This window comes from Bombina bombina, chromosome 6 (genome assembly GCF_027579735.1).
Source record: "Bombina bombina isolate aBomBom1 chromosome 6, aBomBom1.pri, whole genome shotgun sequence".
Lineage (NCBI taxonomy): Eukaryota > Metazoa > Chordata > Amphibia > Anura > Bombinatoridae > Bombina > Bombina bombina.
In genome coordinates this window covers 805,203,988-805,217,893 of record NC_069504.1, presented here as the reverse complement: position 1 = coordinate 805,217,893, position 13,906 = coordinate 805,203,988, and the positions used below count along the sequence as shown (strand labels likewise).

The following is a 13,906-nucleotide window of genomic DNA, read 5'->3' as shown; positions in this document are numbered from 1 at the left end:
TTCACAGAGAGTCAGCAGTGGCTTGTATGACACAAATTAACTCTTCACAGATACAGCTAGATCTCTAAGCTTGAATACTGGTGCAAGGGCCCTAACAGCATATGTGCATATGCCACTGAAAAAACAGTAATAACTTTTAATAGAATTTTTAGCTAATAGAAATATATTGGAAAAAAATAAATAAAAAATTAAATGCACCCATGCACATTTAAATTTTGACCTTTTTATCCCTCTATTTTTTAAAGTGAGCTTTCCCTTTTCAGTGAGCTCTATTACTTTCTATGGGATACCTCTCACAACTGGCAGGGACAGCTCCTTTTTTATTTAATTCTCTGAGGGCGTTAGATAGTCTAGCCCTATGTTTTACAATTGTGTATCACATAAAGTTTATACAAATGAACATCAACAGGTAAGATAAGATAAGGAGAAATAAACTATGCAGGATGATACAAATCTAAAAACGATGTCCCTCTAAACATATGGTTATCGTTATACAGAAGAAAGTAATGAGACATGAAACCTCTCATTTTATCCTTACAGTAACACTGACAAATAAAGAGGGTCTGATGATAAAGATTCTCCAGCTTGTAGAGAAATTGTAGTGCAGACTTCACAGGGGCAGAACTCACTTAATACTAAAAGAAAAATGGAGGAACTCTCCAGCACTGCAAGATCTCTAACAAATTTTGCTATACTTGTCTAAGGGCTCTCTGCATTTTTGTATGTAGGAGCGACAGTGCAATACAGCATTGTATGATCTGCAAGTTTTGATACACTTTCACTTTGTGCTTTGTATTTTATATTACTTTACACTTTAGATTGGGTCCTTTCAGTATTATTACATTTAAGCTTTGCACTTTCTATTTTATATTTTAATACATTTAGATTTGTATACAGCAGTGATTTAACATATTCTGATTATTTTTTGAAAGTTATTTCAACAAATTAGGATCATATTTATGTGTATCTTTTACAAATTACATTGCACTTTGTATTGTTAAAAAAAAATAATAATACAAAAATGACAGCTTCAGAAAGTGTGTGTGTGTGTGTGTGTGTGTGTGTGGGGGGGGGGGGGTATGGGAGTTCCCTGGGCTGAACAGGGGAGATTCCAAGGTATGTCTGAAGCTCTCTCACAATTCTTGTGACATTCTTAAAGCATTCTAAACAAGCTGATCTCACTGATTAGCTCACCAGCTTTATGCAGGTGAAGTTTGCTCAAATTTACAAAACACTTATTTAACTGATAAATAAATATATACTAAACTATTAATTTAATTTGTATTTGCTTCAAACTGAGACTTTATATCAGCCCCAGGTGTTCTCTTGTTAATTTCTGTATGCCAGTGTAATGTAATTTGTAAAAGAAACATAAATATACAAAGTATGAGCCTAATTTGCTAAAATCATAATCCTAAATATACTGTTGTATACAAAATTAAATACAATATAGAAAGTGCAAAGTTTCATTGTAATAAAATTTAATCTAAAGTGTAAAGTAATTTAAAATACAAAGCACAAAGTGTAAATGCTGAATTTTCATGGCATGCAATGCTATATTGCACTGGGCTTGTCTCTCTTTCACATACAAAAATGCAGGGAACACCCCTTGTTGAAGTATAGCAAAATTTGCCTTGTTAGAACTCCACTAGGGACTTCGTAGTGCTGGAGGATCATTTAATATCATCTCGTCTGAGCGGAGAGGTTTATATCATCAGGCCCAGAGTGAGAAGTGGACCTAGTGCGTATAACAGAATGACACAGGCACTGTAGATGCTAAAACTACAACATTATTGCATAGACATACAGATACTGCAGCTGATTATTTACTACAATGATGCACCGTGAAAGAACACAGTATTGTAATTAAATATAGTCTCTATCTCTTCCTTTAGCTGTTCGACTATATTGCTGAGTGTATTTCTGATTATCTGGACCAGCAAAACATGAAGCATAAGAAGCTTCCCCTGGGATTTACATTCTCATTTCCTGTCAGGCATGAAGATATTGACAAGGTGACTAAAGATTTCTTGTATAATTGCTTCAACTTACTGAATGTATGAATGCTAGACATGCCAAAGTATCATATAAATTATTAGCACAATCCTACCCATGATAAAAGCTCAGTATTTCTAAAATAAGTCCTTAAAGGGATAGGAACATCAAAATTAAACTTGCATGATTCAGATAGAGTCTGTAATTGTACGTCACTTTTAAATTCTTCTATTTTTAAATGTGCTTTGTTCTCTTGGTATCCCTTGTGGAAAAAGTAGATGTGTTCAGCTAGCTGCCAGTAGTGCAATGCAGTTCCTTCAGCAAAGGATAACAAGAGAATGAAGCAAAATTGATCATAGAAACAAATTGGAAAGTTGTTTAAAATTGTATGTTCTTTCCAAATAATGAATGCAAATTTTGGGGTTTCCTGACCCTTTAACTGCTTCCATAGAAATGACGAGAACAGGTCGTCATGTAGATTTCTGCCTCAGACTGTGTGATGGCCCATTCTCATCATACAGAGGAATTGCCAATTCAATGCTGTGATCAGCGATCCTACGCACTGCAGGCCCAAATAGTGGTGGTAATAGTGTCTGGCACTTCCAAAGATACATGGGAGTGCCAGTAATGCCACCATGAGTGTTTGTGTAACATCACAGATGGGGCAGGACCAAGAACTGATAGGCAGGTAAGGCAGCTAGATGGTGGGGAGGTTGTTCAAACCCCTCAATCTCAGAATATTCACTAGACAGACCTCCAAGACCCCTCATTTGAAAGATAACCGCCTCCTGCTCTTTCAAATGGTGGTGATCTTGGAAAGCCATAAGCACCAAGATCTTTTTTTTAAAGTAAACACACAACATATTGGGTTTTCCTGGCAAATTGGATTTTATAGGCACACTTAAAAAAACTGTGCAGAGACCCTAATAAAGTTTATTTTATAGTAGATAGGTCCCTCTCTTAAAAACAAAAATATTTGAATTTTGTCTGTATAGCCAGGTGATCAAAATTTGCTTAGCAAAGGGGTGTGAACAAGGCGTAGCAGCGCAAGGGTTAAAGGGAGAGTAAAGTCCAAATTAAACTTTCCTGATTCAGCTAGAGCATGCTATTATAAACAACTTTCCAATTATCATCCATTATCATATTGGCTTTATGCTCTTTAGGAGTAACCCTAGGCAGGCTGAGGAACACACACACATCTTTAGAATTCTTTGGAAGCAGTGTTTGCAGCAATGTATAACACTGCTAAAAACATAATTGTAAACTGCATGTTCTGTCTGAATGATAAAAGTTTAATTTTGACTTTAAAGGGCCATAAAACCCAAATTCTTACTTTAATTTTTTTCAGATAGAACATACAATTGAAACAACTTTACAAAACAGAATTTATGCTTACCTGATAAATTACTTTCTCTTACGGTGTATTCAGTCCACAGATTCATCCTTACTTGTGGGATATTCTCAATCCCTACAGGAAGTGGCAAAGAGAGCACACAGCAGAGCTGTCCATATAGCTCCCCTCGGGCTCCGCCCCCCCAGTCATTCGACCGACGGTTAGGAGAAAAAGGAGAACCATAGGGTGCAGTGGTGACTGTAGTTATTTTAAATTAAATTTGAACCTGACTTAAATGTCAGGGCGGGCCGTGGACTGAATACACCGTAAGAGAAAGTAATTTATCAGGTAAGCATAAATTCTGTTTTCTCTTACTTGGTGTATTCAGTCCACGGATTCATCCTTACTTGTGGGATACCAATACCAAAGCAATAGGACACGGATGAAGGGAGGGAACAAGTCAGGTAACCTAAACGGAAGGCACCACTGCTTGCAAAACCTTTCTCCCAAAAATAGCCTCCGAAGAAGCAAAAGTATCGAATTTGTAAAATTTGGCAAATGTATGCAGTGAAGACCAAGTCACTGCCTTACAAATTTTTTCAACAGAACCCTCATTCTTGAAAGCCCATGTGGAAGCCACAGCTGTCCCGCAGTCTCATAAGCCAAACGGATGATGCTTTTCAGCCAAAAGGAAAGAGAGGTAGCAGTCACTTTCTGACCTCTCCTCTTACCAGAATAGACAACAAACAAGGATGATGTTTGTCTGAAATCTTTAGTTGCTTTTAAATAGAATTTTAAAGCACGAACCACGTCAAGATTGTGTAAAAGTCGTTCCTTCTTAGAAACTGGATTAGGACACAGAGAAGGAACAATGATTTCCTGGTTAATATTCTTATTGGAAACCACTTTTGGAAGGAAACCAGGTTTGGTGCGCAAAACAACCTTATCTGCATGGAACACCAGATAGGGTGAATTACACTGCAAAGCAGACAATTCAGAAACTCTTCGAGCAGAAGAAAAGGCTACTAAAAACGAAACTTTCCAAGATAATAACTTAATATCTATGGAATGCAAAGGTTCAAACGGAACCCCTTGAAGAACTGAAAGAACTAAATTTAGACTCCATGGAGGAGCCACAGGCTTGTAAACAGGCTTGATTCTGACTAGGGCCTGTGCAAACACCTGAACGTCTTGTACAGCAGCCAGACGCTTATGTAACAGAATAGACAGAGCAGATATCTGTCCCTTTAAGGAACTAGCTGACAGACCTTTCTCCAATCCTTCTTGGAGAAAAGACAATATCCTTGGAATCCTAATCTTACTCCACGAGTAACCCTTGGATTCACACCAACAAAGATATTTCCGCCATATCTTATTGTAAATTTTCCTGGTGACAGGCTTTCTGGCCTGTATCAGAGTGTCTATAACTGATTCAGAGAAACCACGCTTAGCTAGAATTAAGCGTTCAATCTCCAAGCAGTCAGTTGCAGAGAAACTAGATTTGGATGCTTGAAAGGACTTTGAATTAGAAGATCCTGCCTCAATGGCAGTTTCCATGGTGGGACCGATGACATGTCCACTAGGTCTGCATACCAAGTCCTGCGTGGCCACGCAGGCGCTATCAGAATTACCGAAGCCTTCTCCTGTTTGATTCTGGCTACTAGCCGAGGGAGAAGAGGAAACGGAGGAAAGACATAAGCTAGACTGAACGACCAAGGCGCTATTAATGCATCTATCAATGCCGCCTTGGGATCCCTGGATCTGGATCCGTAAAGGGGAAGTTTGGTGTTCTGACGGGACGCCATCAGATCCAATTCTGGAATGCCCCATAGCTGGGTCAGCTGAGCAACAACCTCTGGGTGGAGTTCCCACTCCCACGGATGGAAAGTCTGACGACTTAGAAAATCCGCCTCCCAGTTGTCTACCCCTGGGATGTGAATTGCAGATAGATGGCAGGAGTGATCCTCCGCCCATTTGATGATCTTGGATAATTCCTTCATCGCTAGGGAACTTTTTGTTCCTATTGATGTACGCTACAGTCGTGATGTTGTCCGACTGAAATCTGATGAATTTGGCCTCCGCTAGTTGAGGCCACACCTGGAGCGTATTGAATATCGCTCTCAACTCCAAAATGTTTATCGGAAGAAGAGATTCTTCCCGAGACCATAGTCCCTGAGCCTTCAGGGAGTTCCAGACCGCACCCCAGCCTAACAGACTGGCATCGGTCGTGACAATGATCCACTCCGGTCTGCGGAAACTCATTCCCTGAGACAGGTGATCTTGAGACAACCACCAGAGAAGAGAGTCTCTGGTTTTCTGGTCCATTTGTACTTGAGGAGACAAATCTGCGTAATCTCCATTCCACTGTTTGAGCATGCACAGCTGCAGTGGTCTGAGATGAATTCGGGCAAAAGGGACTACGTCCATTGCCGCAACCATTAAACCAATTACTTCCATGCACTGAGCCACGGAAGGCCGGGGAATGGAATGAAGAACTCGGCAAGTATTCAGCAGTTTTGACTTCCTGACCTCTGTCAGAAAGATTTTCATTTCTACCGAGTCTATTAGTGTTCCCAGGAAAGGAACCCTTGTGAGCGGGGACAGAGAACTCTTTTCTACGTTCACCTTCCACCCGTGAGACCTTAGAAAGGCCAGAACGATGTCCATATGAGCCTTGGCTCTGTGAAAGGACGACGCCTGTATTAATATGTCGTCTAGGTAAGGTGCTACTGCAATGCCCCGCGGTCTTAGTACCGCTAGAAGGGACTCTAGTACCTTTGTGAAAATTCTGAGAAATTTGTTTAGAATTTTTAGATCCAGGATTGGCCTGAAAGTTCCCTCCTTTTTGGGAACTACAAACAGGTTTGAGTAAAAGCCCAGTCCTTGTTCTACAATTGGAACTGGGTGTATCACTCCCATCTTTAGCAGATCTTCTACACAGCGTAAGAATGCCTGTTTCTTTATTTGGGCTGAAGACAAATGAGAAATGTGGAACCTTCCCCTTGGGGGAGAATCCTTGAATCCTAGAAGGTACCCCTGAGCAACTATTTCTAATGTCCAGGGATCTGGAACATCTCTTGCCCAAGCCTGAGCGAAGAGAGAAGTCTGCCCCCTACTCGATCCGATCCCGGATCAGGGGCTACCCCTTCATGCTGTCTTGGTAGCAGGAGCAGGCTTCTTGGCCTGTTTACCCCTATTCCAGCCCTGCAGGGGTTTCCAAGTTGCTTCGGCTGGGAAGCGTTATCTTGCTTTGCGGCAGCAGAGGTTGTGACAGGTCGGCTCCTGAAGTTGCGAAAGGAGCGAAAATTAGCCTTGTTTTTGGCCTTTAACGGCCTATCTTGTGGCAGGGCATGGCCCTTGCTCCCAGTGATATCTGAAATAATTTCTTTCAGCTCTGGGCCATAATAGGGTTTTCCCCTTGAAGGGAATATTTAACAGTTTCGTTTTGGACGACACATCAGCCGACCACGATTTGAGCCAAAGCGCTCTTCGCGCCATAATGGCAAAACCTGAGTTTTTCGCCGCTAGCTTAGCTAATTGGAGAGCGGCATCAGTGATAAACGAATTAGCCAGCTTTAGAGCATGAATTCTATCCATGACCTCATCGTATGAAGTCTCCCTCTGGAGCGACTCCTCCAGGGCCTCGAACCAAAAAGCCGCTGCAGTAGTTACCGGAGTAATGCAGGCAATTGGTTGAAGAAGAAAACCTTGCTGAACAAAAATTTTCTTCAGCAAACCTTCCAATTTTTTATCCATAGAATCTTTGAAAGCACAACTGTCCTCTATTGGTATAGTTGTACGCTTAGCAAGTGTTGAAACAGCCCCCTCTACCTTGGGGACCATCTGCCACGCGTCCCGCCTGGGGTCATTTATGGGGAACATTTTCTTAAAGATAGGTGGGGGAACAAAGGGTACACCTGGTCTCTCCCACTCCTTAGTCACAATATCCGCCACCCTCCTTGGGATCGGAAATGCCTCAGCGTATACAGGGACCTCTAAAAACCTGTTGCTGCTAATTGTTGTAATGTAATAGGGCACAATGCGCTAGAGGTACTAGGCAACGCTTGCGCGGGCGTAACTGGTTGTCGACACATGGGGAGAGGAAGGAGGACTATCCTCATTACCTTCCGTCAAAGAATCATCTTGGGCTACATTTTTAAGTGTCACTGCATGGTCATTAAAATGTTCAGATACCTTAGCACACTTTAAACACAAATGCAATGGGGGTACCGCCATAGCTTTTAAACACATAGAACAAGGTCTATCAGTAGGCTCAGACATGTTAGACAGACTTAGATAGCACTCAAATACAGAAAAATACACTTTTTGAAAAAACGTTACTGTGCCTTTAAATAATAAACAGCACACATTTTTTTACCAAATCTCAAAAAAACATCCGATCTTTATGAAAATTACACCATATGATCCTAATGCTTTGAAAGGATTGCACACCAAGTTTCAAGCCAATTAACCCCTTATTGCCCAAACCGGAGCAAATTGAAGCTGGCCACCAGTTTAACACACTACCTTCCTTGGGGATTAGTTTTGGAACGAAAATAAGCCTCCCTGTAGCCCTCCTGCAATCTCTGGACTCTACATTTGAAGCTGCATGAAGCTGTCTTGTAAAAGAACTGCGCAACTGAGGCACGAAAATTAGGCCCTCTCTTCACTCCTGAGTTGTGGGGCCTTCCTAAGCCAAATTAGGTGTCTAAAATTATGCCAGGTGTATAAAACCCCTAAAAAGTGTTCCAAACATGATAAACACTTGTGCAAACATCAGATTATATTAAAAAATAATCGATTTTACCCATAACAGTGTCCACCAGTGATTTAAGCCCTATAAACTAAGCCATCCTTCTATACTGAGTCTCAGAAAATGGCTTACCTTCCCACATGGGGATTTCTATCAGTCTTCTACCATTACCAGGTCTTGTTAGAAAAAAATGACTGAACATACCTCAAGCAGTTAAGCCTGCAAACTGTTCCCCCCAACTGAAGTTCTCCGGTACTCAACAGTCCTGCGTGGGAACAGCAATGGATTTTAGTTACTGGTGCTAAAATAATTTTCCTCTCAGCAGAAATCTTCATCGCTTTCTGCCTCAGAGTAAATAGTACAAACCGGCACTATTTTAAAATAACAAACTCTTGATTGAAAAAATAAAACTACAAATCTAACACCACATACTCGTTACCACCCCCGTGGAGATGCTACTTGTTAGAGCGGCAAAGAGAATGACTGGGGGGGCGGAGCCTGAGGGGAGCTATATGGACAGCTTTGCTGTGTGCTCTCTTTGCCACTTCCTGTAGGGATTGAGAATATCCCACAAGTAAGGATGAATCCATGGACTGAATACACCGTAAGAGAAATCTACATTTATTTATCATTATATTTAATGTACTTAACTGTGTTTATATACTTCTTACGTCAAATTGTTCAATTGTGCTTGTGGGTTTCATGTCCCTTTAAACAGCTTTTCATCTGAACATATTTAAAGGGACATAAACCCCCCAAAAAATTTCAGGATTCAGATAGAACATACAATTTTAAACAACTTTTTCAATTTACTTCTATTAAAACATTTTCTTTGTTTTCTTGTTATCCTTTGTTGAAAAGCAGGAAGGTACGTTCAGATATGCACGTGTCTGCAGCAGTAAATAGCAGCAGGTTTGCTACAATGCTATGCATTAGCAAGAGCACTAGATGACAGCACTATTTCCTGTCATGTAGTGTCCCAGGCATGTGCACGCTAACTAGGGGCGAGATTACATATGCGGCGCAGGCTTCAGCGTAACTGCTGAAACCCGCGTCGTCTGTAATTTCCCCTCGCACATCGGGAATCACATTAACCCCGCTGGCAGTTCATAAAGAGCCGTATATTGGATAAACTAGCGATGTCCAGAAATGTGCGTTAATACAAATTTCTGGAGTCGCCAGTGACTTACGGCACTTTAGTAACTCCCGGCACCTAAGAAAATAAAAAAAAAAGTTAAATCTCCTGTAAAAGTCTAACATGCCTCCCAAAAATAAACCTGAGACATAAACGCCCCTATATCTGCAATCCCCCTACATCACAACTAATAATAAAAGTATTAACCTCTAAACCAACAACCCCCCACAACGCAATATGCCTTATTAAACTATTAATCCCTAATCCGCCATTCACCCATATCGCAATCTCCCTAATATATGTATTAACCCCTAACCCGACATTCACCCACATCACAAGTAACCTAATTAAACTATTAACCCATAATCCTCTATTAACCCACATCACAATTAACATAATAAATCTATTAACCCCTAAACCGCCATTAACCCACATCACAATTAACCTAATTAATCTATTAACCCCTAAACCGCCAAACCCCCACAATGCAATTAACCTATTTAAATTACTAAGCCCCTAACCTAACACCCCCTAAATTAACCCCAATTACCTAAATTAAAAAATACTAAATTACAATTAAAATAAAAAACCTACTAAATTGAAATTAATCTAAAATTACAAAAAATAAAAAAAATCTAACATTACATAAAATAATAAACCAAATTATCAAAAATAAAAAAATTAAACATAATCCCTATGAAAATAAAAAAGCCCCCCCAAAATAAAAACACCCCCTAATCGATGTGGGTGAATGGAGGATTAGGGGTTAATAGTTTTATTAGGTAGATTGCGATGTGGGTGAATGGTGGATTAGGGGTTAATAGTTTTATTAGGTAGATTGCAATGTGGGTGAATGGCAGATTAGGGGTTAATAGTTTTATTAGGTAAATTGCGATGTGGGTGAATGGCGGATTAGGGGTTAATAGTTTTATTAGGTAGATTGCCGTGTGGGTGAATGGCAGATTAGGGGTTAATAGTTTTATTAGATATTGCGGTGGGAGTTGGCGGTTGACAGGTAGATATTGCGCATGCGTTAGGTGTCAGTTAATATTTTCAGGCAGTTATGGGAGTTACGGTGCTCACATTTACAGTGCAAGGCTTGCTGCACCTGCCTATGTGTGGCGAGGTGAAAATGGAATAAAAATGTTCTTGCCCTGGATATGTAATACCGATTTGCGACGCGGTTCTATGTTAGCTTATGGGAGCAAAAATTGCGGGTGACAGATGAAATATACATATATATGTGATACCAAAACCGCGTAAAAACTGGCGTCGCCGGCTTTTGCGGGCGACGCTGCATATGTAATCTTGCAAATATCTAAATATCTCTACAACAAATCATAACATGAGAATGATGCAAATTTGACGATAGAAGTAAAATGAAAACTTTTTTAACGTTGTTTTCTCTATCTAAATCATGAAAGAAAAATTTTGGGTTTTATGTCTTTTTAAATGCTACTCTTTTTTTTAGCATCATGTGACCCTTCAAGATAAGAGGTTTCTGAACTTTTCAACATTGCTGTTAATTTGTAAACACGCACTAACTACTGTATTTGTAAAAACATCTCATTTTCATTCATTGTTATCTGTTTGGGTCTCTTATTTGATCAAATGCAGAATAATATGAAAATGATTCAGACTAATATCTATTTGAAGGTATTATTATCTATTTAAAGGGATAGTAATCGCAATCACCTTGAAATGTTTATTGTAATGCTATATAGAATAAGATATTGGCCAAGTGTTAACATTTTTAAAACAAATTAACATCCTTTTTACTGCAATTATTTTTCCATAGCCAAACTCCCCATTTGCCTTATTTGGAAGAGCCAATCTATGCTTTAGTTTGCAGGCAACAAGGCTAGCCACTTTCATAAAGTTAGTATAAAATGCATTATTTTATAAGTTATCTGATAAAGTCGAATTGGAGACAGACTTTGAAAAGTCAGCAGGGTGCATTTCATGTTCTGAAAGAGCTAAATTACATGAAGAGTGAGCAAAATAAATAATAGAAAATGTATTGTAAAGTTATTTCATTATACATAACTAAACATTGTAAATAACAATCTAAATGTGTTTACTGACTTTTTAAGGTTTAGAGCCATGTGTGTACTGCCTAATGAATATTAGACTAAATATTTCCACATTTTAACATCTTCTGATTTTTCCCTAAGGGAATCCTTCTGAACTGGACCAAAGGGTTTAAAGCATCTGGAGCAGAAGGGAATAATGTGGTTGGCCTACTTAGGGATGCAATCAAAAGACGAGGGGTGAGTTATGTGGTTTACAAATGCTGCTGGTCTTTTTTTTTAATGATTATTCAGCAAAAATATAGCTAAGCTAACTGGTTAAGAAATCCTATTAGGAAAATGTTTGTCTTGTAATAATTCAGCAAAAAATATATTTTCTATTATTTGGCCATTGGGATGAACTGTCATGGTATAACCTCAAACACCCATAGCAAGATATTCATTGTACCTATGGCAACCTGTGCTGGACAGAGATTGGTACAGTTTGCCGTGCCCTGTATGAGATCTGTAAAGGGTTGCCAGGTGTCCAGTTTTCAGCTGTACTGTCCAGTATTTAGCAGTAAATTCCTACTGGACACTTAAATATCTGTAAAAAAAATAAATTGTGAGGTTTATTTCAAGTGGGGTGAAATCACTTATGTTTACGTATGTTATTGACAGCCAAAGAGGTCAAATGATTGCTTTGTATGTTACTGGCCACCAAAGGGGTAAAACTACTCCTCAGTTGTGAAAAATATACATTATGGGGTCAAGAGTTAGAGGCTAATGTAGAGATTTTGTGGGGGACATTGTGTCACTCCCACCTAACATCCTATGCTGTTGCCGACAGTCTGTCCAGTATTTTTGTGGAGCCTGTCCAGTGCACCAGTATCTCAATCTGAAGGTCCTCTCCTTTCATTTCATCTACCTCTCTGTCATCTGCTATGCCTCTGCTTGTGTGTCCACTAACCCGGTTCCCAGGCTTGAGCCCTACAGCTCAGCAATATGCTGAAGGAACAGGGTCGGCTCCAGAACAAATGAAATGGGGGGGCTTTTTTTTTTCACGAGGGGGCACGCATTTAAAAAGCATGTATGAGAGTCAAAATAAGAGCAGACCTACTGTGGCAGTCCAGGGGTTACATTTATCAGATCTCTGACTGTGCAGGAGTTAGATTTGTTTATATTTCTGGAAGTGCAGCGGTTACATGTGTCATATCTCAAAGAGTATAGGGGTTACATTTATAAGATGTCTGGCAGTGCCGCAGCAGTTACATTTACCAGATTTATGGCAGTGCAGGGGTTACATTTGTCATACCTCAGGAATGTCTCCCACATATGACACAGCCAGTGGACACTGTTTGCATGTGTAGCTCTACCAATGACCCTACTAATGATCAAATAAGCTTTTACGTGACAATAGGTTTGAGTGCCAAGCAGTACATTACTTGTACAGATATTATTAATGATATTAACCAGCACACACACAGTATATACAGTATGTATATACACGCAAATTATATATATATATATATATATATATATATATACACATATACACACACACACACATATACACTCACACACATATATATATATATACACACACACAGTGTGTGTATATATATATATATATATATATATATATATATACACTGTGTGTGTGTATATATATATATATATACATACATACACACACACATACACACGGTATATACACACACAAACAATATATATATATATATATATATATATACACACACACAGTGTGTGTATTGTGTGTATGTATGTGTGTGTGTGTATATATATATATATATATATATATATATATATATATATAATAAAACAACCTTGGGGACAAATAGGAGATGTTTTGAAACATGTAAATAATAAACATAAGGCTATTTCACTCATTGTCCCACAGCTACATTTGAAGTGTGTGTATTTGAGCACCTATAACCTGACACACATTTTACACTAATCACTGCAGATAAAGCAGGCACAATGCACACTTGTTTTGTGTGACCTGCAGTGGGGAAACCAAGGAATTCCCAATTTGCTTCTTTATCTGTGGCTGCCAGGATATAAAGCACAATAGGGAAGGGATACTACTCGCACACACACATTGGTTATACGGCTGTGTTTTCACAAAATTACTTTTGCCTTCCCTCTCACTGACTGTTAGCTTCTCCCAGCACTTCCTGCAGAGGTCTGATGATGTCATCATCTCACTTCAGCTCTGTAGTAAGTGGGCTAGCAGGAGGAGGGGCATTGCAAGCCCTAGGTTAACTGTGAGAGCACCAGCAGGGAAATGCAACTTTATTTGTTATCTGGTTGTAAATAGAGGAGAGTAAAGAGATTAGCTGGGCCCTCCAGTGGCGGATCTCCAGGGTCCAGTGGCTGCAAATGGTTGATGTGACATTTGGGACCCTGGACGCTCCGTCACTTTTAAAATGTAAAAAAAATAAAAAATTAAAATGTAAAAAAAAAAAAAACGCCGCCCCAAAATAAAAAATACCCCTAACCTATCAATAAACTACCAATAGCCCTTAAATTGCCTTTTGTAGTGCATTGCCCTAAGTTAAACAGCTCTTTTACCTAAAATAATTACAAAGTCCCCCCTAAAAGTAACCCCCCCCCACCAAACCAACCCCCCAAAATAAAAAACCTAAGTCTAAAAAAAA

General features: G+C 39.4%; 1 protein-coding gene across 1 annotated transcript in view; it reads left to right on the top strand.

Moving 5' to 3' along the window:
* GCK (glucokinase) overlaps nt 1-13,906 on the top strand; it is a 135,760-nt gene that overhangs the window by 57,886 nt on the left and 63,968 nt on the right. The window contains exons 4-5 of the mRNA XM_053718140.1: nt 1,896-2,015; nt 11,391-11,486. Of these exons, the coding sequence (XP_053574115.1) occupies nt 1,896-2,015; nt 11,391-11,486 (216 nt within the window). The remainder of the gene's footprint in view (nt 1-1,895; nt 2,016-11,390; nt 11,487-13,906) is intronic.